At 40.6% G+C, this 27,120-nt stretch overlaps 1 protein-coding gene across 3 annotated transcripts in view; it reads right to left on the minus strand.

Moving 5' to 3' along the window:
• The window catches only part of CDON (cell adhesion associated, oncogene regulated), a 108,336-nt gene that overhangs the window by 24,596 nt on the left and 56,620 nt on the right, over positions 1–27,120 (minus strand). For all 3 annotated transcript variants that reach the window (XM_017892319.1, XM_017892316.1, XM_017892317.1), the window contains exons 9-16: positions 24,157–24,455; positions 22,327–22,501; positions 20,163–20,294; positions 15,322–15,525; positions 13,019–13,200; positions 12,435–12,540; positions 7,524–7,646; positions 1,782–2,003 (exon numbers count right to left, since the gene is read on the minus strand). In XM_017892319.1, the coding sequence (XP_017747808.1) occupies positions 1,782–2,003; positions 7,524–7,646; positions 12,435–12,540; positions 13,019–13,200; positions 15,322–15,525; positions 20,163–20,294; positions 22,327–22,501; positions 24,157–24,455 (1,443 nt within the window). The remainder of the gene's footprint in view (positions 1–1,781; positions 2,004–7,523; positions 7,647–12,434; positions 12,541–13,018; positions 13,201–15,321; positions 15,526–20,162; positions 20,295–22,326; positions 22,502–24,156; positions 24,456–27,120) is intronic.

Here is a 27,120-nt window from a genome sequence, read left to right on the forward strand (position 1 = left end):
GCGCCCGGCCTTTTTTTTTTTTTTTGAGATGGAGTTTCGCTTTTGTTGCCCAGGCTGGAGTGCAATGGCATGATCTTGGCTCACTGCAACCTCTGCCTCCCGGGTTCAAGCAATTCTCCTGTTTCAGCCTCCCGAGTAGCTGGCACGTGCCACCATGCCCAGCTAATTTTTTGTATTTTTAGTAGAGACAGGGTTTCACTGTGCTAGCCAGGCTGGTCTCGATCTCCTGACCTCGTGATCCGCCCGCCTTGGCCTCCCAAAGTGCTATGATTACAGGCGTGGGCCACTGCGCCTGGCCTTCGATTTTCTTCTATTAAAAGCATATAAATGACTGTCTCAAAACTCTGATTTCCAGAGGCACATCTACCAGATATACGTAGAAAAAGTAAAATATCTCTTAGAAACTAAAGTGTCCAAACTGTACAGGATTTGTTGTTGGAGCTTGGATAAAATCTTCGAAGGCAGGAGAGCTCGCCAAGCCTGGATTAGGTGTCCCTCCTTTCCTTAGCTGCCCACATTACTGTGCACTCTTGCCCAGGTGTGTCATCTCCGTACACCTGCTTGTGGTCTCCACTAAACTATAAACTTTGAGAGGGCAGACGTGGTGTTTATTTTATTTACCATTACATCTCCACTGTCCAGAACAGTGCCTGGTATACAGAAGACAATGATTATCTTTTGAATAAATGACTGAATGAACACCATCATGAGAATCCATTTTTAAACATATCAGATCACAAAGTAGGATGACTTTAATCCGATTAATACAGCTCAGATGACCAGATTAATATTTCTCTTTTAATGATTCAACATGCACTCACACAGTTAAAGGCAATGGCATTAAAACCACTTAGAACATCAAATGATCACCATCCCTTTCAGCCTGATGCAGCCACCATCTCTCCCCCTATCTCTTGGACGGTACCATTCAATACAGAGTACTTTCTTCCCCCGGAACCGGTAACTAAAAGGGGAGCATGCGTGAGAACTGGCTAACAGCCACTGGAAGTGCCTGCTGGGGTCGTCCCTCACTTTTCTTTCATTTCCTTATTCTGGAGCCAAAGGGAAAATCAAAAAACTTCCTCCCACCAAAGACTAAACTCTCTGCTTGATTTGATGATCCTATTTTGTAATAGCTGAGATAATACAAAAAGTAGGAGAGTGAGGTGAAGAGAACTGAAGGAAGAGAAAAGAGAAAGGGGGTTCTAGGTTATTTCACTGTTATTTCAAAGCAGAGCCATCGCCGACGTTCAAACACATGTATTCCTAGATACACTCCAGGAAGAGGATGCCACGCTGGAGCAGTCTTGAGTCCATCAGGCACAGAAATAGGGCTGCATTATCCTCATTGGTTACGTGTCACTCAGGGACAGTGACTTAGAGAAGTTTTCACTACCTGTTTTCCATCATGGCTTTTCTATTCCCTGTTGGCAAGCTCTGTACCAGTGTAAAGGTGTTCCTACAGCAATTCCAGAGCTCAGGCTCCTCTTTGGTGGTCCAACAAAGCTGGAGTTTCCCAGCAATAAGTCAGCTATTTACTTAGAGACCTGCTTAGTTTTGGCTTTGGTGTTTATGTCTGCTGGGCAATTTAATTTGATGCTCCACTTACTCTGGCTGACAGCTAGGACAGTTTTAAAGTCATCTCCTCTGAATGAAGAGTATCTCATGTGCTTCATACCATGACACTAATACACACCAGTGTTAGAAATCAATATTTATTCTGACAATATTTGTTCACCCATCTTTAGAAAAAGAGAAGGAAATACTTATGAGTGACTTACTTTGTATGGTATTCTGCTGGCGATTCTTCCACAGGCACATTGCAATGAAAACCATCAGAATGAGGACCATGACGCCCAGCACACAGCCAACGATCAGATATAACATGTCACTGCTTCTGGCAGGGCCGGTTGCAGGCCCCACATTTCCTCCACTTCCCGAAGAATTTGGAGGGGTACTCAAGTCTTTGACAGGATATTCAGAAGCTCCAGGAACACGTTTCACTAGTTGAGATATGAAGGAAAACATGATGTCAGAGTGAATACAGACTCCATGCAATGGTTTACTCTCTGAAGGCGGTCTGGTTAGGAATGCAAGCCAGTCTGTTTACTCTTGTTACTGAGATGATCTGACCACCAGTGAGTCACAAAGAGGGCTCCAAAGTTTAAAAACCTGACGTGCCAAAGTTTTAGTCCACAAACTTTAGAGAAATCCTAAGAGCAGAGAAACATATGCACTTGGTCTAATCCAAACTGCTATATGATTATCTGCTTAACTGTACTTGGAGAAGACTCCCAAATAGTTGAAATGAAAGTGTTACCACTTAGGCCGGGCACGGTGGCTCACGCCTGTAATCCCAGCACTTTGGGAGGCCGAGGCGAGCAACTGTCTGAGCTCAGGAGTTCACGACCGGCCTGAGCAACACGGTGAAACCCTGTGTCTACTAAAAATACAAAAATTAGCCGGGCATGGCTGCGGGTGCCTGTAATCCCAGCTACTGGGGAGGCTGAGGCAGGAGAACTGCTTGAAACCGGGAGGCAGAAGTTGCAGTGAGCCAAGATCGTGCCACTGCACTCCAACCTGGGCGACAGAGCGAGACTCCATCTCAAAGAAAAAAAAAAGTATTTCCACTTATGGATGGAACACAAACTCCTTTCTGTCAGATATATTTTGAGCTAAACAAGACTCAGAATTACGTATTTTATGCTTCTACCATGTATATAAAAATCACTACCAATAACAGAAATTATGGCTTTGGGTTACTAGAACAATGACATTCCAAAATCTCACACACAGTATTAAGCATTCCCAAAACAAAGCCTTTGGAGCCCATGTAGGTGCAGTGCTCTTACCCGGTTCATCAGTATTCTGGGTAATAGCAATAACAAAAACTAATAACAGGTGGGACTCAAACCTCATTCTCTCATCCCCAAATCGTATGGTCTTAAGTCTCTACATGTCACAGAAAAGCAGCAGAGCAAAGTGGTTGGCAGCCAGTCTCCGGAAGCACACAGCCTATGTTCATACCTCACCTCCACCTATCATTAGCTGTATGACTTTTACCTCCAAAACCTCAGTTTTTATTTATTTTTTATTTTTTTTTTTTTGAGACAAAGTCTCGCCCTGTTGCCCAGGCTGGAGTGCAATGGCATGATCTCGGCTCACGGCAGCCTCTGTCTCCCAGGTTCTAGCGATTCTCCCGCCTCAGCCTCCCAGGTAGCTGGGATTACAGGCACATGCCACCACACCTGGATTTTTTTTATATTTTTAATAGAGACAAGTTTTCACCATATTGGCCAGGGTGGTCTCAAACTCCTGACCTCAAGTGGTCTACCCACTTTGGCCTCTCAAAGTGCTAGGATTACAGGCATAAGCCACTGTGCCCAGCCAGTTTTTACATTTTGAAACGGGGATATTAATAAGAGCTTTATCAATTATCTAGTGGTAATGAAGGGTAAACGAATTAAGCCATGGAAAGCACTTAGAGCCTGGCTCAGGGTGGTGGTCAATCGGTTCTGCTGTTATTATTGGTTATTATACTGAATTTCCTGTTACGGTGCCAACAAACCACAGAAGCAAAGCAGCTTTTTAAAAATCTACTCAGCTAAACAGACACAGATGAGAAAAAATGCTCATCATCACACTGCTCATTAGAGAAATGCAAATCAAAACCACAGTGAGACACCATCTCACACCAGTTACAATGGTGAGCATTAAAAAGTCAGGAAACAACAGGTGCTGGAGAGAATGTGGAGAAATAGGAACACTTTTACACTGTTGGTGGGAGTGTAAACTGGTTCAACCATTGTGGAAGACAGTGTGGCAATTCCTCAAGGATCTAGAAACAGAAATACCATTTGACCCAGCAATCCCATTACTGAGTATATATCCAAAGGATTATAAAGCATGCTACTATAAAGACACATGCACACGTATGTTTATTGTGGTACTATTCACAATAGCAAAGACTTGGAACCAACCCAAATGTCCATCAATGACAGACTGGATTAAGAAAATGTGGCACATATACACCATGGAATACTATGCAGCCATAAAAAAGGATGAGTTCATGTCCTTTGTAGCATCATGGATGAAGCTGGAAACCATCATTCTGAGCAAAACCAAACACCGCATGTTCTCACTCACAGGTGGGAATTGAACAATGAGAACCCTTGGACACAGGGCGGGGAACATCACACACGGGCTTGTCATGAGGTGGGGGTATGGGGGAGGGATAGCATTAGGTGAAATACCTAATGTAAATGATGAGTTAATGGGTGCAGCACACCAACATGGCACATGTACACATATGTAACAAACTTGCACATTGTGCACACGTACCCTAGAACTTAAAGTATAATAAAAAAAAAAAGGAAAAACCAGGAAAAAAATAAAAAATAAAAATCTACTTGGCTGGGCGCAGTGGCTCATGCCTGTAATCCCAGCACTTTGGGAGGCGGAGCTGGGCAGATAATGAGGTCAGGAGATCGAGACCATCCTGGCTAACACGGTGAAACCCTGTCTCTCCTAATAATACAAAAAATTAACCAGGCTTGGTAGCACGTGCCTGTAGTCCCAGCTACTCGGGAGGCTGAGGCAGGAGAATCACCTGAACCCAGGAGACAGAGATTGCAGTGAGCCGAGATCACGCCACTGCACTCCAGCCTGGGTGACTCCATCTCAAAAAAAAAAAAAAAATCTATTCAACAAACGACATTAAATTGGGGTTCAATTTTCTAGCAGCATCAACCACACCAAACAGAGCTGGGAATGAGAAAAGAAGTCATCTTTCAAGAGAAGGTGTTCTCTCTTATTGAAAGCTGGATGAATACTTGGCAGAGATGCTAAAGGAAATTTCTACTTGAGGTGGTATGTTAGATTATACAATTCTATGTCCTGGCCGACCCTAAAGAAAACAAAAGAGTTTCTGAGGCACAATGGATGTTCCATATCATATATTAAAGATCATGATTACTCATAGGGAAGTCGGTCAGGTTTAATCACTCTTTATTTATTCTTAATTCATTTGTAACTCTATCAAGCTTCATGATCTGGTTTCCAACCCCTTGCTAAAGTTAGAAACTGAGGACAGATGGCTTGCATTGAAGGGTGAGTGAGATCCATTAACACTGATAGGAAGAGACAGCTAACAGCCTGAAATAAGAAAGGTGAGATGAAAAACAGAGAGAGAAACCAAAGAACTAAAAGAAACATCGCAGCAGTCTCTGATCTTCAGTGGGAAGGGAAACAGCCAGCCTTCAGCGCCTCTGTCATCCCTGAAAACCTTCCTCAATTACTCAACATAAAACCATCATTGTTCACAAGAACCTAGAGGCATTTTTTAAAGGTTGAAGTATACATGAGATCTTCCATCTAAACAGGCTGGGAATTATGTAATATATAATTACCTAAAAGTCATTCAACATGAATAGTTAACATTTCAAAGAAGTTTTTTGTTTTTCACTGATCTGAAAGTCTGTAGGTAGAACCTTCTCATTCCCTACTGATGTCAGAAAATGAGGCATACTATTGTAATCACAGCTATACTATTATACTACTATAAATAACAGTTACAATGTTTTATGTTTCATCTGGCTAGATTCTTAAATGTCCTGGGGACAGAGATGATAAATTTCATTTTTATTCAACTTTACTCCAAGTATCCCACGAACACATCACAGTGTCTGGTACAAAAAGGCACTCAAATATATGCTAAACAAATGAAATTCAAGGTAAGTCTAAAGCTATGTGGATATATGTTTAAGTGTGGACTTAAGATGTGAGTATTGCAGCAGAGACACACATGATTTAGAATTTAAAAGCTAGAACTAAGCCTTGGCTTATCATTCAATCTTTTGGAGCCTCCATTTCCTCATTTTTTAAAATCTACTTTTCATGTCCTCATTTTTAAAAAGGAATAATAAGATCACCTGTAGAGGCACTGATGGCTGCCCAGCTCACTCAACAGCCTTCTTTACCAAGTTATCAGAGCTCCAATTTTGTTTGGGTGTCTACCGCAACCCCACAGAACTCTGGGATAAGTCTGGTCGATGGTTTGGGGGCAGTGTGTGGCTGAATTGTGACTAATGAGACTTGTGGGAAGATCTAGTAGAGGCCTTTGGGGGAAATCTTCCTTGTTCTTGAAAACAAACACTGTCAAACATTATAACACCTTAAAGGTGATGCCCAGAACTGTGGCGAGCTAACAGCAGTGCTAGTCTTAGGGTCAAGCTGGCAACGGGAACATGGCAAACAGGAAAGACAGAAAACAATGAACATTTTTATTTTTTGAGACAAGGTCTCACTCTCTTGCCCAAACTGGAGTGCAGTGGCCCGATCTTGGCTCACTGCCACCTCTATCTTCCAGGCTCAAGCGATTCTCCTGCCTCAGCCTCCTGAATTAAACAACCTTGGAATTAGTTACCTACTTCTGGGCTGCTTATTTTTGGGATAACACATTTCCTCACTGTTGAAGCCTACTGAGAGGAGATTTTTGTGTTCCTTGCAGTTGACAGTATCCTCAAAGTTGTTGTGAAGATTAACTGAGACTGTGGACAAGAGTGTTTTTGCTCGTAAACATCTACATGAGCTATTTCTATTATTCCCCTATGGTGTCTTCTCTTCTTAAAGATAGCAACACTCTTGACAGTGAATCTACCTATGCAGGCAGAGTTGAGAATGTTCAATTTAGAATTAGCAACTGCTAATTCTAAACTTTACTACACTTAATTAAACAAGTAGATAGAAGTTACATTATCTGTCACCCAAGAAACCACTTTAAACATATGTTGCACTTCTTAATATTCTTAAGCTTTTGTTAGTATTCTCATTTTCACAGCAATCTAGAAAGTAGTCAACAAATATTTCTATCATCTTTGTAAAGAAAAAAGGAAGGGTTCATGACCAGCCTGGGCAACACAGTGAGACGCCGTCTCTAAAAAACATAAAATAAAATAAAAATAAAGAAAAGGGAAGGGAGGTGATTTACTTAAGAGTCACACAGAAATTAATGAGCAGGATTAATGATTATGTAAACTATTTTTTAGACAAGTATTCGAGCCCATTTGTTTGGACAGTGTAAGTGTATGCACCTAGAAAATGGTCCAAAGCAGAAATTTCCTTAGGCAAATATATCAATAGTCATGGCTGGGTGTGGTGGCTCATGCCTGTAATCCCAGCAGTTTGGGAAGCCCAGGTGGGTGGATCACCTGAGGCCAGGAGTTCGAGACCAGCTTGGCCAACATGGTGAAACCCCATCTCTACTAAAATTATAAAAATTAGCTGGGCGTGGTGGTGCGCACCTGCAGTCCCAGCTACTTGGTAGGCTGAGGCAGGAGAATCGCTTGAACCCAGGAGGCGGAGGTTGCAGCAAGCTGAGATTGTACCACTGCACTCTAGCCTGGGCGACAGAGTGGGACCGTGTCTCAAAACAAAACAAAAGCCAGAATATATCGATAGTCAGAAGCAGTAATCCAGGGTTGGAATTCTATCACTGTCCAGGGAAAAAGCAAAACTCCTCCCACCTTTAGTCTCGCAGATCATCACATTGCTAAATTCACTTTCTCCTCCTTCGTTGAAGCATTGCATTTTAATGTCATAGGAGGTTTCTGGCTGCAGGTGGCCAATCATGTGCCACTGCTTTGAACCTAAAAGGAAAAATAAAAGGCTTTACACATCATACAGCCTAAATGATAGTATCAGTATAATTAGTTAATGTTTTCAGGATGAGGCTGGAGCAGCATCCACCACCATCTAGTAGTTTGTGCAATAAAAATGTCCTTAACAGTAAGTATCTGACTAATGCACCACAGATAAACAGCATTTCTACTACATGACATGAAAAAAAGGTAAAGAGAAGTGATAAGCTGACTTAAAACTATATCTGTGTGTTGGCAATAATACTTGTTTCACTAAAAATAATTAGTGGGGAGTCTTTCATAAAATACATGTTAATTTTATGCATAGGAAAGAAACCTCAAGTCCTTTCATCCCCATCTTAACCCAGCAACTCAATCCGCTATGTTCCTGCACCAAAAAGCAACAGTACATTGGGAACCAGCAAATGGTGCACTACCCAGAGCAACTGACCAGTTACAAGAATGGCCCGAGCAAAGCTCTCAATTCCATTGTCATGGATGCAACATGAACTGACATATGACCAAATGCCTGAATAAACTGCTGAGAATCATCAAAAAGCAAAATCTACTATGAGAAACTCTTAGCCACCACCTACTCCTGCTTTGAGTCAAGATCTCCAAACCACACAAGTATCTCTAATAGAATGATTCTGTTATCCGTGGCACACAGCCAACATTTCATTTAGAAACACTCCTAAACTGAACACTCCAGTAGAAATCACTCTTCATTTTGACTTCCATGGACCAGTGACAATCTTTCATAAGCAGGGACACTTTTGCCAGATTAAATTAACTCTTCAAGCACCCTTAATCCCTTGTAGAAATATCTCTTCAGACTGTCTCCACTGTTTCTTAGAAACTCAAGCATACCCCCGACTGATTTAAGAATTAATTAAAGGGGGAGAAAAAAAGCAAAACAAAACCACACATGCAAGTTAAATCTACTTGGCTGACAGGACCAATATCACCAGACTCCTTTCTAACTCAACACAGACAAAAATATTTCAATCTGGAAGTACAAGCCTCTTTCCAGGTCAACAGTACAACACCTTTCACTTGTACAGACCCATGGTTTCCAAGGAAGAAAATCTGCTTGTTTTAGGATCGTCTCTGAAAGGCTCAAAAGTGAGGAGTTCTATGCCCCATTTACAAATGTAAAAAGGATCCCCAAAACATACTGACTCAAAACTGGTTGAAAATGGAATAGATCTGCCTCTAAAATCCAAAGGCTTTCCAAAAAACTTCTTTTTTTCTCTAGCCTTGGGTCTTTCCCAACCTGGCCCTACACTCACCTACACTACAAACATTCTCTTGAATAATTACTACAATAGATTTGAAGTTTTCCTTTCATAGTGTTCATAAAAATGGAATTAAACTAGGCTTTGGATATGTTACTAATAAGAGAAAAATCGTTAAAATGATACATGTCTTGTTAGATTAATATTCCATTGGTATAGTTATTCTTCCACTGGCTAAAATTACAGGAAATATCAGCAAAGAGAAAGAATTTTACTGACCATTGATGAATAAGACAACTAAGTACATCATTAGGTTTAAAACCGACCAACCAGTACATATCCTTGGATTAACAGACAATTATTTTCCCAAAGGATATTTTAGAAAACGTAAGGATTTACCTCAGAGAGAAACCAAAGCACAGACTTAAAGATCAGAATGACTGATACTTTATTTGGAATTGACTTAACTTTAAAAGTTAAAAATATTCAACACCAAAACACTGGTGTGCTGGAAACATTTATAGTTTATCTACATGTGGAATCTAATTCAGAAAACAGGATAGCTTAATTGTCCTTCTCTTACTGTATTTTTTTACAATTTGACTTTTAATTTTGTTTTCAAAAGTTTAAATGTTGGGTCAATTCACAGAAGTAATCTAAAACTTAAAAAAAAAAAAACTTTAAGTACAAAGGATGAATACTTTTGTTCCTGCTTTTTGGAGAACACACCAATAGTTTCCAACTGCCACAAAAAGAATTTCAAATGCATAAACTTGAAAATATAGAATAAGCAAATTATACAGCATAGTGAAGTCCACTTAAACATCTAACTGCTCAGTATATTACATTTATAAACAAGTGCTCTGTGAACCTAAGGCAAAACTCACATTTGCAGACACTACTAGATATAAAAGCTTCTTTAAATAATTTCCAAGTTCCATGCTCAATATGCATATTTCAGAAGTTTGTAAAAGCTCAAAGATTTGACTAGAGAATATAGTTTTAAAACTGTTTATTAGTGAATATTTCTAGAACATAGAACCAAGAAGGGTGATGATGAGAGAGAGAAAAACAGAGAGACAGAGACAGATACTCATTTTATTTAGAACTATTTTATGGCAAATGTTTAGCCTCTGTCAAAAAATTTTAAAAATAAAATTCTGACATCCCCACTGCCCTAAAGTCAATGAAATAAAAGGAAGACCTAGACAGGCCCAAAATGGAGAACAATCACTATTAGGTTGGTGCAAAAGTAATTGCAGTCTTTGTCATTAAAAGTAATGGCAAAGACCGCAATTACTTTTTACTTTTGCACCAACCTAAATATTACCCTTCCTTTTCTTTTTTAAAATAGCCTTTTTACTGATGTAAAGTATGCATACAGAAAAGTCCACATAACTGTACCGCTCAATGAATGTTCACAAACTGGACATGCCCATGGCACCCATACCTAACTCAACAAAGAGAACACAGGAAAGCCCCCACCCCAAACATCCCCTCATGCCCCTTCCAGGCTCGCCCCTTCCAGGCTCTTCTTTCCTGTGAGACAGCTACTATGGTGAGTCCTAAGAGCACAGAATAGTTTTGCCACTAAAAGTTATGGCAGAAAAGAAACAATCATTCCCTCATTCAAAAAATATTTACTGAGCACCTACTATGTGCCAAGCATTAAGAATTGGATCATAAATTTCTCATTATAGTACAAAGTCATTCCACTGGATAAATATGAAAAGGACTGCTACAATATTTTAAGAAATGTGATCCAGCATAGTTAAAGTGATTTATTAGAACACAAACTATATGCAGTATTTGATGTCAAGAAGTCATATGGAAAACAACCTTGGCCTATGGCAATTTTCTGACATAATTCACTAGGACATTTCTTATTTCAAAGAATCAGAATCTTGAAGTGAAAAAAAGAACTTGGAAGAAGACTTCCTCCAATATCAAGAATCCCTTCCAAGATATCACTGAGAAGTGGGCATTCAGCTTCTGCTGAGCACTTCCAGCATTAAGGAGTTGACGACTTTGTGCGGGAACCTATGTTAGGAATGCTATGTTAGAAAGTTCTTTCTTACACTGCTTTCTTGCAACTTCCCCTCCCCCAACTGACTCAGCTCCTCTTCCACATAACAGTCCTTAAATACTTGAAGGCAGCGATCAGGTTGCTTCTGCTAGACTTTTTCAACCTGAATATTGTTCGACATTCCCTTGTTCTTTTTGGACTCCATTCATACATTAATTCTTTTTTTTTTTTTTTTTTTTTTGAGACGGAGTCTGGCTGTGTCGCCCAGGCTGGAGTGCAGTGGCACGATCTCGGCTCACTGCAAGCTCTGCCTCCCGGGTTCCTGCCATTCTCCCGCCTCAGCCTCCGAGTACTGGGACCACAGGCGCCGCCACCACGCCCAGCTAATTTTTTGTATTTTTAGTAGAGACAGGGTTTCACTGTGTTACCCAGGATGGTCTCGATCTCCTGACCTCTTGATCCTCCCGCCTCGGCCTCCCAAAGTGCTGGGATTACAGGCTTGAGCCACCGCGCCCGGCCCATACATTAATTCAATACTGGCCACCTCACCATTGTAGGCTCTGGAGACATAGCAGTGGGAGAAAAGGTCCCGTGCTCACCAGGGAGTTAACATCTAGTAGAGGAGACAGACTTTAAGCAAACAGTTTCAAATACACACACACACACACACAAACCATGTACTTAAACTTTGATAACTGCTATGAAATAAACATAAAGGGTATGGTTAGAAACTACAGCAAGGTACCTTCTCATGTAAATGAGAGGAAGTTACCTGAGAGGAAGTTACGGGGAAGATCCGACTCCCCATAACTTGACTGTCAAACATTTTGAAAAGTGGGACAATTTTTCTGTGCATACAACTAGGTAAAGGCAACAGGAACTACCCTGTGCCAAGGTCCTGAGGCAAAAATGTCTCAGTGCACACAAGGAAACTGAAAGAAGGGCCAGAAAGGGGGAGGTGCAAGAGACGTGGTGTAGACAGGGGCCAGCCAGGTCAGGTGGAGCCTTCAGGCCATAGGCAAAATTGTAGATTCTATTTAAACGCAGTTAAAAAAGCAGTTTCAACACCCTTCACCATCTTCTTAGCTGTTTTCTTTCTTTTCTACATGCATTCCAATTTCTCAGCATCTCTACAAGCGAGCAAGACGCTTAAGACTTGATCTTTCTAGGACAGACTCCAGTGAAAATGAGTGAGATATTATTTTTTAAAAGTAGCTAAACATTGCAATGGATTTTTAAACTCAGGTCACTGTTCATTTAAATGAAATAGAAATCAAAATGTTCTTTCAGATGAACTACTACTGATTAATCATATTTCCCCCAAATGTTTGTACAAGTTTCTGCAACCAAAATATAAGGTGCTGCATATATTAAATGGGAAAAGGTGGCTTTCTTTGGGACAAATTCAACAGCAATAACACATACACCATTCCACTTTGTACTGTCTTAACTTGGGATGATGCATTTTATATTCATAAACCTTCTTTCTCCAAAGCGCCTTTACAGGGACTCCAGTAGGCCAGGTGGACTTACCTTCTACAACATCCCTCTTGTAATCACTGTCATTGTCACTATCTGTTGGTCGGTAATAGATGTAAAATCCTTGAATGGGAGTGTTGTTGTTACTTGATGGAATGTACTAAAAAATAGAAGCAAAGACTTGTCAAAGAGAAAAACAAATATAACTTTCTCATTCATTAAGGTTTCTTTATCTACTTGGTCACATTTTTCTAGTTTCGTTTTGCAAACATACCAATAATGGCCATTTTAATTTACTTCAAAGGTATTAAAAGCATTTAGCTTATTGCAAAGTTAAACAGAAATAAGGCAGTACATTTTCCTGGGTTCAAAAGCATAAAAGCACATTTGGTTCAAAATGAATAAATCACGATGGCAATTAAGTTAACAACATTTGGATAAGAGCTGAGGAAACAATTTTCCTTTTAACCCTGCCCCTCCTCAAAATATGTGCTCTTATTTAGACAAATATTGGTGCCCTTGCATGTCCCCTCAATTAAAGTTCAAAATTTGCTGTTTACTGTATTGTCATGAGAATATTAAATTGACTGTTAACATGACCAAACCAGAAGATCTCATTCCAGAAGATGTTTACTGACCGTCCACTTTAGCATGATCTGAGTATCGCTGACAGCCTCTGTGTACGCAATGTGGGGTCCAGTTACCGGACGGTTGGAAAAGCGACTGGGGAACCCAGCCACCTGATAAGGGCGAGATGCTGAACTCCGAAAACTCTCACCATAATGGTTGATGGCAATGACCCTAAATTTGTATGTTGAACCTTTGAGGGAAAACAAAAACAAACAAACAACAACAACAACAAAACATAACTAAGAAAAGCTGTAATAAGACAACGAAAGGCAGAATAGTCAAAATATGGCAACTGTGCTTAAGTACCTATCTATAAAGTATCTAAAGCCCGTACGGTAAATAGATGTCAACCCAATTGACAATTTCAATCAACTGGGAGTGGCTGCTCCATGCATTGTGTTCAAGATCCCAAGACCTTCTTAGGAGTCACCAAGAAAGAGGGTTGCAAAACATGAATGACATCTCAGGGAAGAAGCAGGTAGAGAATAGGAAAGAGGACATGTGCTCTTTTCACCATCCTGTTCTAAGTCCTACCCGTCAATGACAGTGCTAGTTGAACTACCTGTCCCCAAAACTAGGTTCTTTTCACTTTAAAAGAAACACCTGAAGCATGGTTTAATCCGGTGAATACACTCATAAAGAGGCACTGTGTGGGCGGCCGCAGATGTCACTCTGGCTTCACTGTTAACAGGGTAAGAGGGAGCAGATTTAACTACTGGAGAAGGAATTATTTGAATTAGATATTAAGAACTTAAAAAAATGCTGAGGACTGTGAATTTCTGAAAATCTGAACCTAAAGAATAAATTAAAATCCTAAAGCAAGTTTCCCGATAGCTCAAAAATAATTACTGAGCTTCTGAAGACAGTGTTTTCAATCTATGGAATGTTTCTTAGCTTCACCTACATTTAAAACTGATGCTTCTCCCAACTATACCTACATGACCCTATGCTGCGCATGGTGCTTGTTTTAATAGCCATAGGCATTTGCTGCTAACGTACATTTAAAAATCCAGAAAAAAATTGCCATGAAACCTAAACAAATGAAAGTACAGAAAGTTGATTTATGCTTTTCGTCTTTTATGGTTTAATTTCTCTCATATAGCCTCAAGATTCTTGTGGGGAGGGGAGGGTTCCTCTGCTGAAACAAAACTTAAAGAACAAACACATGTTCATCACTGACTCATGTCCATAACACGAAGCACTGAGTATTACAACCGTGCTGAAATTCAGCAGATCAAGTAATTTTCGTCAAATAACAAGCAATTTTCCTCTCAAAGTATTCAGTCATAGCAAAACACACACACATATAAGATGTACACCACAGTATTTCTAACTCCCAATAAACAGAAATACTCTAAAGCTCAGAAATAAAGAATAGTTAAGTGGATTATGGTATATTTATTTATACGAAAGGTAAATCTCTACTAAAAGTTGAGTTTGTGAAGAATTTTTAATGATACAGGAAAACATATATGATAAAATATGGGGAACATGGGATAACAAAACAATATTTATGGCATGATGCTGCGGTGGCTCATGCCTATAATCGCAGCACTTTGGGAGGCTGAGGCGGGCAGATCACCTGAGGTCAGGAGTTCGAGACCAGCCTGACTAGCACAGTGACACCCCATCTCTACTAAAAATACAAAAATTAGCTGGGCGTAGTGGCAGGCGCCTGTAATCCCAGCTACTCGGGAGGCTGAGGCAGGAGAATCACCTGAACATGGGAGGTGGAGGTTGCAATGAGCCGAGATCGTGCCATTGCACTCCAGCCTGGGCGACAGAGCAAGGCTCCGTCGCAAAAAAAAAAAAGAGAGAGAGAGACAAAAGGCTACGAAAAAATACAACAAAATATAAACAATGATTATCTCTGAATGGGTGGATTTTAGATGACTTATTCTCTTCTTTATATTTTCTTTATTTACACATTTTTATACAATAAGCATGAATACTTTAACAATCAGAAAAAAATATAAGACTACTAAAAATTTCCATCTGCCAGGTGCTATGACTCATGCCTGCAATCCTGGCATTTTAGCAGGAGACCGAGGGTGGCAAATTGCATGAGCACAGGAGTTCAAGATCAGCCTGGGCAACATGGCAAAACCCTGTCTGTACAAAAAAAACAAAAATGAGCCAGGCACGGTGGTGAGTGCCTGTATTCTCAGCTACTTGGGAGGCTGAGGTAAGCCATGATTATGCCACTGCACCCCAGCCTGGGCCAACAGAGTGAGACCCCATCTCAAAATATATAAATGTATGTATCTAAAGTTCACACCGATGGTAAAAGGAAATGTTTGAATATTACTACCTGGTTCTAAACTACGAACTTCCACTGAAAGTTTGGAAGGAGGGATGTCTTCAGCTGCCACCAGCCAATCGCTGGTCCTCATCCGTTTATATTCGACTTTGAAGGCAGTGATTGGAGAACCCCCATTTGCCCGAGGAATCCAAGTGACATAGACCGACGTCTCTGACGCAGTGGAGATGGTAGGCCGATCTGGTGCCTCTGGAACTAAACACGGAAACGTTCATTTCAATAACCCACCATGTCAGAGGTAAGAATTACATAGATAAATGAAAAGGATAAGTCCCAGACTTCCTCTTATTAAACGTTCTTCACCAAACTTTTTGCCAGAGTTTATAACATTTACAGCTATCTTTCCCTCCTCTGTGAAAAGCTAATGGGAATACAGGAAATGAAAGAGAAAGTAAAATAATCTACAAATTTGATAATTAGCTCTGAAAAACTGAAAGCTAACAAGTACGATCATTTTGGCCATGCTATTCGGATTCATGGCTAAAATAATATGTAAGTACTATGTGATGCTTCAAGTTTGACTGTGGTTAAAATTTATAATAAACTTTCACAATTATGTGTTATCTTATTTATATGTTTTTCTGCATCTATCCAAGCTACACAAAATGCATTCAGCAACCTACTAATTCTAATACTATTACTATTCCATATTATCTTAATACACCTCATGGCTATAGGAAGGTTACTCCAAAATACAGACTACAAGTTGGCAAACGAGATAAAATCAATACTGTTAATAAAGGGGAGAGAGAATGCTGCTCAGTATGAATACAGGAAGACAGGATATGTCGTTAAATCAAAGTGCTAGCAGAAAACGTGATCCACGTGAACATGTAGAAAGGGGGGTCAGGGAGCTAGGGTCTAGCAGTTTTCACTTGGCACTGCCGAGGAAAGGGGATGCCCTGACACACAAAGTAGATGGTCTAGACCCTGCAGGAGGTGAAAACATGAGGAATAAGCTCATCAGCCACTGAAACCATGTATCTAACTCTTCTCGATGACCAAGGGATATGGCTTGGATACTTATTCCCTTCAAATCTCCTGTTGAAAAGTGATCCTCAGTGTTGGAGGTGGGGCCCGGTGGGAGGTGTTTGTGTCATGGGGGCAGTTCCCTCATGATGGCCTGGTGCCCTCCCCTACATGGTAGGAGGCGAGTTTTCACTCTGTTGATTCACAGGAGAGCTGGTGATTTAAAAGCATGTGGCGTCTCTCTTGCTCCCGTTCCCACTATGTGATGTGCCTGCTCTCGCTCCACTTCCCACCATGACTGTAACCTGAGGCCTCACCGGAAGCCAAGTGATGCTGGTGCCATGCTTACATAGCCTTCAGAACCATGAGCCAAATAAACCTCTTTTCTTTATAAATTACCCAGCCTCCGGTATTCCTTTATAGCAACACAAACAGACCAACACAACAAGCAATCTTGTGGTTGTAACTGGCTTCCCACTGGGTTCCTACAAGGAAAGAATGCGGATAGAAATAATCCAGTCTGTATGACAGTGACATTGTAAACTTGTAATTGCCATTCTGGTTTGCCTTGATCATCTGTGAATTGTGTAGACATGAGCTGGTTTTCAAGAAACCAGTCATCTTCCGGCATGCTGCCAATCAAGTTTCTAGAGCTGGAACGTGGAGGGCCAACTCTGGGCCACAGTGGCAGTAGTTACTTTGGGAAAGCCAATAGGGAGCCCCACCTCTAGCCTATGCCATGCTCCTCAACCGAGCAACACCCTTCCACCTCAACATGTCTTCAACCCACCATACAAATACATGAGAGAAAAAAATAAAGTTCAATGTGGTATTTGTATGGAGAAAACTGTAGCATTTTAAAAAACAAATTGCTTAAGGGATAAAAGAGGACTATATTCAAAGCAGGCAATGCTGAGTGATACTTACTGTATTCCTTTCAAGGTAGAAAGCAATGAAAACAGAATGAATAGAATGGTTAGTGACTCTTTTTTAATACTAGAAAACCGAACGACTTCCTTATGTTGACTCGTCTGAAATCAAAATTCACCAAACACCACAGATCAAACAGGAAAAATAAAGTTATTGGGGACAATGTCTCTACAGAAAAGAATATCTTCAATATCTAAAAGAAATAGCATGTGACTGTTAACAAGGTATAAAAGAAAGACGGCACTTGGAGTTAGACATGGACTTGAATAGCATGGACTTGAATATCCACTTTCTGGATGATCTGAGGCATTCTGCATAACCTCCTCATGTGTCACTTTCCTAATCTGTAAAACAGATATGGAAATCTGTTCCTCATTAGGTTGTTATGAATATTAAATAAATCATTTCTTATGGTTATCTCTTCTTGGACAATTCCAAACTCATGATTTCCAAAACTGAATCCATAATCTTCACCTAAAAACTCTTATTACTTATCTTGGTAAATGGTCTTCTGGCGCCCACACCCAATCCATCATCTTTCTCCTTCTCATTCAGAGTGGATTCCATTCCCCTAATCTCTCATACAGGTCCTCCCTCCTCCATCCACACTGTCACTCGCCTTATTATCTCTCTAGCCTTTTCTTTTGCTATTCCTCCCTTCTCCTTCTCTAAAATCCGTAAGGGTTCATTATAGCTTTCAAGGAAAGATTCAACTTTGAAGTGTATCACACAAGGCACCTACCTACCTGCCCACTATAGCATCATTCCCCACAGCAACCAGTCACACTAAATAAAATCTCTAACCTCCCAATCTCTAAACAAAATAGAACATGTCAGCCAGTTGTCTATTGCACAAGATGTCTTTGGTAGAAACTCCTTTCCTGTTTCATCTATCTGTATCGTCTTTGCCCTTTGAAGCTTAGCTTACGATGCAGAGAAGCCTCTCTTACCTACTCACCCTTGTCTACATTGAGTGACTGACTTAGATATTTCTCTTGTGAACCCGTAACACGAAGGGTATCAAGCATAATCAATCAAAATCGTTACTAGTTTGTCTACATTATCCACATATTGTTATGGGTTTAGCTATCTATATCATCCACTACACTGTAATTTTTTTAAAAAAATTGAAACAGGATCTCACTCTATCACCCAGGCTGGAGTGCAGTGGAACAATCATAGCTCACTGCAGCCTCAAATTCCTGGGCTCAAGCGATCTTCCTGCCTCAGCCTTCTGAGTAGCTAGGACTACAGGTGCACCCCATCACACATGGCTACTTTATAAATTTTTTGTAGAGACCGGGTCTCACTATGTTGCCCAAGCGGTTCTCAAACTCCTGGACTCAAGCGATCCTCCCGCCTCAGCCTCCCAAAGCACTAGCATTACAGGCATGAGCCACTGTGCACCGCCGTGCTAGGCCTACATTGTAAACTTCTTGAAGGCAAGGATTATTTTATCTTTGCTGTTCAGCATTTCATATAGTATCTGCCAGAGGATGTGTAAAATAAATGGCAAGGTTTTTGTTTTTCAGACGTTACTTTTATTCACATGAAATTAATACTCTTATATATATAATCTGCTTAAGGTAGCTGAAAGGTGCCTCAGAGATGAGAGCACTCAAGTAGAAGAGATTCATGATACTGAAGACACAGAGGTGCTCCGGAGGGAGTTCAAAGTGTTACAACCTGCTTTTGTCTGAGATCAATTCATGGAAAATGGTAAAAATATGGAAGTCAAGTCTGAAAATTCTTAGAGCTTAGCAATGAAATTTTAAGTCTTCCCTAGATGTCCTGATGTTTTAGAACAATCACAAAAAGCACACCTGGCTGTAAGTGTAGAGCTCATGTAAGTGCGAAATTTAAATACTAAAAAAGTCTTTTGAAAATTATACAGCCAAGAGCCTTTAAAACCGTAAGATTGGCCGGGGCGCGGTGGCTCAAGCCTGTACTCCAGCACTTTGGGAGGCCGAGACGGCGGACAGAGGTCAGGAGATCGAGACATCTGGCTCACACGGTGAAACCCCGTCTCTACTAAACTAAAAAACTAGCCGGGCGAGGTGGCGGCGATGTAGTCCCCACTCTCGGGGAGGCCTGGCCAGGAAATGGCGTAACCCAGGAGGCGGAGCTTGCAGTGAGCGAGATCTGCCACCGCACTCGCACCTGGGCGGCAGCGCAGATCCGCTCAAACAAAAAAAAAAAAAAAAAAACCCGTAAGATATAGATATTGCAAAAAGAACGAAAAGAAAGGGGGAATGTAACATGTAATCCTTCAGTAAAACAACTTATCACAGGTACCACTATATATTTTGATGAGTCACACACATATAAAAAGTGAGATTTTCAGAGTTCAAAATAAAAATTTCCTTCTCTTACCAGAGAAGACACAGAAAACCCCTTTTTTTGTTTTTTTGTTTTTTTTTTTTTTGAGACCGGGTCTCACTCTGTCATCCAGGCTGGAGTGCAGGGGTGTGATCTCAGCTCACTGCAACATCTTCCTCCCAGGCTCAAGTGATCCTCCCACGTTGGCCTCCTGAGTAGCCGGGACTACAGGTGTGTGCCACCACAACTGGCTAATTTTTTTGAATTTTTAGTAGAGACAGGGTCTCCCTCTATGTTGCCCAGGCTAGTCTCAAACTCCTGGTCTCAAGTGATCTGCCCACCTCAGTCTCTCACAGTGCCTAGCCACAAAACTCCTTTCTTGAGTTCTAAAACTTAGTACCAGAACATTTTGAGTCAAAGTTAATGAAGTTAAGTACTAATCATGACACTGAGATGCCAAAGTTTAAATACAGGACATTAAGATAGCTGAAATAGAACCTAAGAGACCTGTATGGTAAGATATGAAAATAAACACCCTATTCCACCCTACCTCCCAAAATCTGAAGCAGGTCAGTTATATTTGTAAAGAAACAATAAAATATTATTCTTTTTACCTCCACTGTGCCTAGAGGAATCTGTAAGTACCACTCCAAAATTGTTGTTTGCAGCCTCTGAAACAACAGGATACTTAGGGATGCCCACGGGTGGAGAGGATGCCTGGGTGTTTTTTGATGATGCTGTTTTTTCTAGAAAGGTAAAAAATCATATACAGTAACATGAGCTTATATGTATGAGAAGTGGGGAAAAAAAGCACTGTGAAACTTACCTGGTATGTGGTTATAAATCTATGAACTGATCTGCCACACCATCTACATGTAAGACCTGCTTCATAAATACTTAGCTGATCTGAGGAACTGACCAAAACTTACTTTGTCTTTTTCCAGTATCTTTAAAGTAAAGCTAAAATATGCCTTTCTTCATTCTAACTTTACGTAGCCAAAAAACAGGTGAAAAAGCCAAATGACTAGGGGTTCAAACTATTCGTCCATTTTCTTTTACTGTATATATTTCTTAATTCTAAGCCATAAAACTCACCATTAAAGAGCTTCTGCTAAGTTTTCTAAGGACAAGTGTCACATCGTTTTAATCTTTCAAGAGGCACAAAGTGAAACTGCGTGATTTGTTAAAAACTGAAATGCAAGATTACTCAGTATTTACAAGCCAGACTCTATGAACACCTAATGACTGAATATGAAAATTAACTCAAGATACATTTAACATAGAAAGTACTTGTTATTTTTCTGGCCAGACTTAGTAATTATTTGAAAGGGTCTTTTTCAAAAGCCACTAGCTGGTTTCTTCTCAATCTTCATATCTCCTTTCCGTTCCAGTGCCATACTAAAATACTCTTCCAACCAGTTCCCTTCTCTACCCACTGACGTCTCTTTGTTCATTTACAGCCAAGCCACGATGGCATCTTTTTTTATCAAGGATTCCCTCACAAGCTGCCCCGCAGACAAAAATATCCTTCCTTTGTGCTTCCCCAGCACTGTCCTTGGAAATCTCCTGTGGTACTTGGCATATGCTAGTCTCTTTGCCTACACTCCTGCCCACCTCCACTCTATCCAGACTCCAGTCAGTTCAAATGCTCCAGCTCTTCCCAGCTCACTCAGAGGTAAAGACAAAGTCCTCCCAAGGTGGATGGTGTGCTGTGTGATGTGGACACCCCGTTGTTCCCTACAGCCTCCTCACCCACGTTGCTCCCATCACAGTGGCCCCCTCGTGCTCCTAGTGAACAACACGCACACCCCACCCTGGGCCCTGGCACTTGCTATCTCTGCTGGGAATGTTCTTTCTCTAGAGAGACACGTGGCTTTCTACTTCCCCTCCTTCATGTCTCTGCTCTGATGTCGACTGCTCGTTGAGGACTTTTCTGGCCGCCTGCTTAAACTGTTAACTCCTACCCCATATACTTCCTATATCCACCCCTAACTTGTATCTGTTAACACCTTCTAATGTACTTACAACTTACATATAAGTCTCTCTCAACTAGAATGTAAGCTCTATGAGGCCACAAGTTTTGCCTATTTTGCTTCTTGCCTGACACATAAAAGGCATTCAATAAATATTAGCTGAACTGAATACTGTCTTGTAGTTGGTATTAAGTTACACATCTTAGATTTCTCATCGAAGTATAAGCTCTGTCGGGATGGATCTCATCTTGACCATCTTCATTTTCCCTATGTCATCTATCCTCACTGCCTTATGTAACATAAGCTTTCAAAAACATCTGTGGAATATTCGATGGAACAGGACAATACAAGCACCTAAACGTGACCCCAAAATGGAAGGGGGAGGGTATAATAGGGTCGTTTAGTGTATTTATATATAGGAATTTCTACTATCCAAAAGAATTCTGGTTGGGCGCGGTGGCTCACGCCTGTAATCCCAGCACTTTGGGAGGCTGAGGCGGGCGGATCACGAAGTCAGGAGATCAAGACCATCCTGGCTAACACTGTGAAACTCCGTCTCTACTAAAAATACAAAAAAATAGCCAGGCCTGGTGGTGGGTGCCTGTAGTCCCAGCTACTCGGGAGGCTGAGGCAGGAGAATTGCTTGAACCAGGGAGGCGGAGGTTGCAGTGAACTGAGATCGCACTATTGCACTCCAGCCTGGGCGACAAAGCAAGACTCCATCTCAAAAAAAAAAAAAGAATTCTTACTGGTAAATTGACATCAGGGCAGCCAGCTCGTTCCTCCAAAGGAAGCCCTCACTCACCTTTGCTGGTTCGGAAGGTAAGCATGGCAGGTTGGCCTTCACCTGCTGCGCTTCTTGCTACCATCAAGACTTCATAAAGACTAGATGGCTCCAGCTCAGCTAAATGGAGCTCATTTTCACTTCCTGGGACTCGAACCGTGTGCCAGCTTCCCACCATGCCAACCCCATCGTCCAGCTGCCCAAGAGAAAACACACCAGAAAAGTAGGAGATGGAGGATAGGAAAACTTTCGGTTACATTTGATCAAAACTAGGATTCATTTAATTCTAGAAGAGTTTTAAGAAGTAATACACCACGGTAAGTAAAAAAGACACAATACTTCTTCACATTAAGAAATACAAGATCTGTTGCAAGAACGCTGCAATTCTCACTGTAGAAAGACTCTTGACTCTGCATCTGACCACTAATGTGTGGCCTCAAGCAAGTTACTGCCCTCCCAGACTCTGTTTCCTTTACTTGTAATGGAGACAATACCTTCTTTCTTCCTGGGCTAATGAAGAATAAAATAAGTATAAAATAATAGGTACCACTGGTAATTACATAGTATACATAATAGATACATGCTAATGTAAGATGGATATTATATTACATGTATATTAATTATATAATTATGTATTATATATTTCCAACATTCTTGCTTCATGCCTTGACACTGTTCAATATGTGTTAAAGGAAATAAAAAGATCTAATCAGTTGTTTCTTGATTAATGGAACCAAGAAACAATATTGCATGAAGGTTTTAGGGTAGATGAGATTACTAGCAAACTTCCTCATCTAGAATCATTCATGAGGTTAGAAATAGTATGTAAACCTTCAAATATCATCATGTTAAAATATCATCATGTTATTTTCCTAGTCATTAAAACATTACCATTCAACAATGTATACTAAAATTTCTTGAACAAAGAAAATTATTTTAAATATGAATGCATCCCTCCCACTTCATTCATTTACTGGGTTCATTAAACAGAGAGGAACTTTTCCATTCTGCTCCAATACAAGCCCATGGGGAAAACAATATTTGAAGAGTTAACTGAGAGAGGCCCAAGGTTTACCCCCAAAAATGACCAAACAACGTATGATTTTAATACATTTAAAAAGGCAACTTGAAACTGGGCACAGTGGCTCATGCCTGTAATCCCAGCACTTTGGGAGGATGAGGTGGTGGATCACTTGAGGTCAGGAGTTCAAGACCAGTCTGGCTAACATGGCAAAACCCCATCTCTATTAAAAATGCAAAAAAATTAGCCAGGTGTGGTAGTGCATGCCTGCAATCCCAGCTACTTGGGAGGCTGAGGCACAAGAATTGCTGGAACCTAGGAGGCGGCAGTTGCAGTGAGACGAGATTGCACCACTGCACTCTAGCCTGAGTAACAGAGCAAAACCCTGTCTCAAAACAAACTAACAAACAAACTTGAAACACAAACAATTGACATAAATTATGCCACAGACTCTGTTCAAACAGTTGTTTTTAATAAAAAACTGCTTTATTTGCTAAATAAATAGTATTCTACTACCTTAGAGAGGGAAGGAGTTTGTATTTTAAAAGTGGTTATGAACTTTATATTGAAGGGTTAAAACGTTTGATTACACATGTAAAGACATCATTGGGTTCCTAGAATTCCAATTTGGGGGGAAATTATACTTCACTCTCAGTGTTTTCCTAGGATTGGTAAATCCAGCATGACTGGGATCTCTCTGACAAACTCATCAGTCTGGAACACTCCTGTTCTGTTTCCTGCCATTCCACAAATGGAAAAGACAACAGTATATGTCATACAAAGAATGTTCAGGTGTGAGCAGAGAAAGATGATAAACGACAAGATATTACCTTTCGATATTTCACAAAGTAAGCATTGATGGGCAGCCCACCATCCTTGCCTGCCCTCCACAGCAGGTTGTACGTGTCTGGTGTGTGGGTCTGTGGGGGGCTCAGTATGATGGGGGCGTCAGGAACAGAGATGCCGCTGGCATTTTTCTCTGGTGCTGATTCCACTGCACTGGGATGGACCTTCACCGGAAATAAGCTCAGTAACCCGGTTTCTGAACCATCTCTCTTATTTCTTTCATCATTCTGAGCAGCATCAGGAAGTGTGACTGTCTCTGCTTTTGTATTTGTTTCAAAAGGAACTACAGGGAGAAAGAGAGAAGAGAGCGTGAAGAAACCCTCATTTCAGCGTCTTTTACCCAGTTTGTGACGTGACTACCCTCACTTATACTGTTAGCACAATTTGAGCCCTGGAAGTTAAAACAGGTAACACTGCCATTTATAATTCATGGAAACATTTAACCTCTCTAGTCGAAATCTTTTCTCATGGTGGAGCAAATGAATTGCTTGAAAAACCAATTATATGATGCAATAGTGTAGCAGTTAAATGTTTTTATTTGTTCCTTGTTCTCTAAGAGTATTCTTTTTAGTAATAATAATTTGCTAGTTTAACCTCAGAAGATTTCAAGTTGGCTGGGCATGGTGGCTCACACCTGTAATCCCAGCACTTTGGGAGGCTGAGGCGGGTGGATCGCTTGAGCCCAGGAGTTCGAGACCAGCCTGGGCAACATGGTGAAACCCTATCTCTACAAAAAACACCAAAATTACCCAGGTATGGTGGCACACACCTGTAGTCCCAGCTACTTTACTTGGGAGGCTGAGTGGGAGGATCACCTGAGCTTGGGGAGGTTGAGGCTGCAGTGAGCCATGATCGTGCCACTGTACCCCAGCCTGGGCAGCAGGCCAACTAACTGCTACCTGAGGGGATCCTGCAACTACACCTGTCTCAAAAAAAAATTAACAAAAGATAAAACAAGCAGGCAGCCTTAATACTTACTACTAACAGCATACAGAATATACAGAGGAAGATAAAAATAATTTCTTTGCACTGAAAAAATACATAGGTTGCATATAGTCAAAGATAATTACTGAGCACATATTATGTGCCAAGCATTGTATGAGCTTTCTTATAAACATAATCTCATTTAATTCTCAAAACATTCTTAGGTAGATGGCAATACTCCCATGTTACAGATGAAGAAATTAAGGTTCAGAGAGACTAAGTGACAGCGGCCAGGAAGAATGTTAACGGTGCTGCTGTGAAAAAAAAATAAGAAGGAACAATTCATGAAAACAAATACACTGCCAGTACAATAAAACCTAAGGAGTGACAGCGTGGTTTCTCTAAATTGCTATTAATACTGGCAACGGAAAATTCTATTTTTCACTCCTTTTGTGGAGGAAGAGTGCAGAGGAAGCAATGTACTACTTTCATTTCCAAAATGAAGTCAGATTCCTGGTAAAAGGTGGGTGTGTTTTTGGGAGAAGGGCTGCACTGTAGCAGAGAACCAACAGAAATAGGATTAACAGTGTAAGGTTAGTTCTCTGTTAGTGTAAAAGAGAGAAAGGGTGTGCCAGAAGCATCTTCCATCAGAGAAAACAAGAAGCTAGTGAGGAAATAATGTAGAAGAAAACTAATTAAGTTCACTGAGACAACTTCAAAATATTGCTCCTGGAACAGCAGTGTTTATCTAGTGAGTCAGACTGCAGACTGATGTTCAGGGTGTGATCTGGTGCCTGCTAATGCAGAGAGATGGACTCAGCAAGTGGAGGTAATTAACTGTGGCTTGAGGTAGTGGAGAAGGATCTTTTTATCATTAGAAGTTTAGTGGATCCTCCGGGCAGTTTTCCACTGGGAAGTGGGATCTGGCTGTAAAAGAGTTTAAATGCCACATGCCTCAGTTTATACAGAAGCATGAGAAAAACGTTATCCTGCAGCTTCTCCACTGTCTTGAGTATCAAAATTCCATTTCTGTAAGATTTAAGATGCAATGAGACCTCTCCAGAATTTTTATTAAAAGGGGGATTCAATTAACTTTTTTCTTCTGTTTCAATGATATAATCTGGGCACTTGAGAGATACACTCAATACAACTGAAAAGACCTTACCAGTACTTCCCCAGTATTTTTGCATGTATTATCTCAACTTATCTTCAGAACTCTATGAAATGGGTAGAATAGGCATCTAGCATCTTTTAAGGTGGAATGTTTTTTGAATTGGAAAAGAGATTGATTCAACTATGGCAACATAAATAAATTTAATGACTCTAAGTGGAAACTAATTAAATAGGAGGGAGTACAACCATATCTGTCAAAGACGCTCCCACTGTGACCACTGCTGCCAGCAACTCACACCCAAACTATTTAGGAAACCCACGCCAACTCCCATTATAGTTTTAAGGAGTACCACACACTCTACAAATATTTGTACATCCAGGACCTCAAAAACCCAAGGTCTCTGGAAAGAACAAAAGGCTGGGGAGGAAGTTCTCTCTTTCTCTAACCTAGCTTACTCTCGCCTTTACAGTACAGTAGACAATGTAAATGACTTGTCAGGATGCTAGAATTTCATAAGGCTCAGATTCCTATGCAAAGAAGTGAGTTGTTATGTATTGTTTTGAGTTTTAATAAACTCAGTTGGATCTTAATAATTATACTAGAAAATTTAAAAAAGACAATGTAGGACCTCTTTGGTAGAATATAGCTGATGGGGTTACCATATACAAAAGTGGTATTTATCAAGACATAAAATCCTGGAGCACATGGGAATCTTAAAGATCTTCTGAAGTTAGTTCATATAACTTCAAAGGGCTTCTGATTTCTCATATTTAAGATGAGGAAGTTAGACAAAATGTCTAGTTCCATCAGCCATAACTATGACATCTGGCTCTCTATATTCTGTATTCACATAATCCCTTCAGCTAAATTCTACCCAAGAAGCTCCTGCAACTACACCTGCCACGCAGCT

This window comes from Rhinopithecus bieti, unplaced genomic scaffold (genome assembly GCF_001698545.2).
Source record: "Rhinopithecus bieti isolate Rb0 unplaced genomic scaffold, ASM169854v2 scaffold_20150, whole genome shotgun sequence".
NCBI lineage: Eukaryota > Metazoa > Chordata > Mammalia > Primates > Cercopithecidae > Rhinopithecus > Rhinopithecus bieti.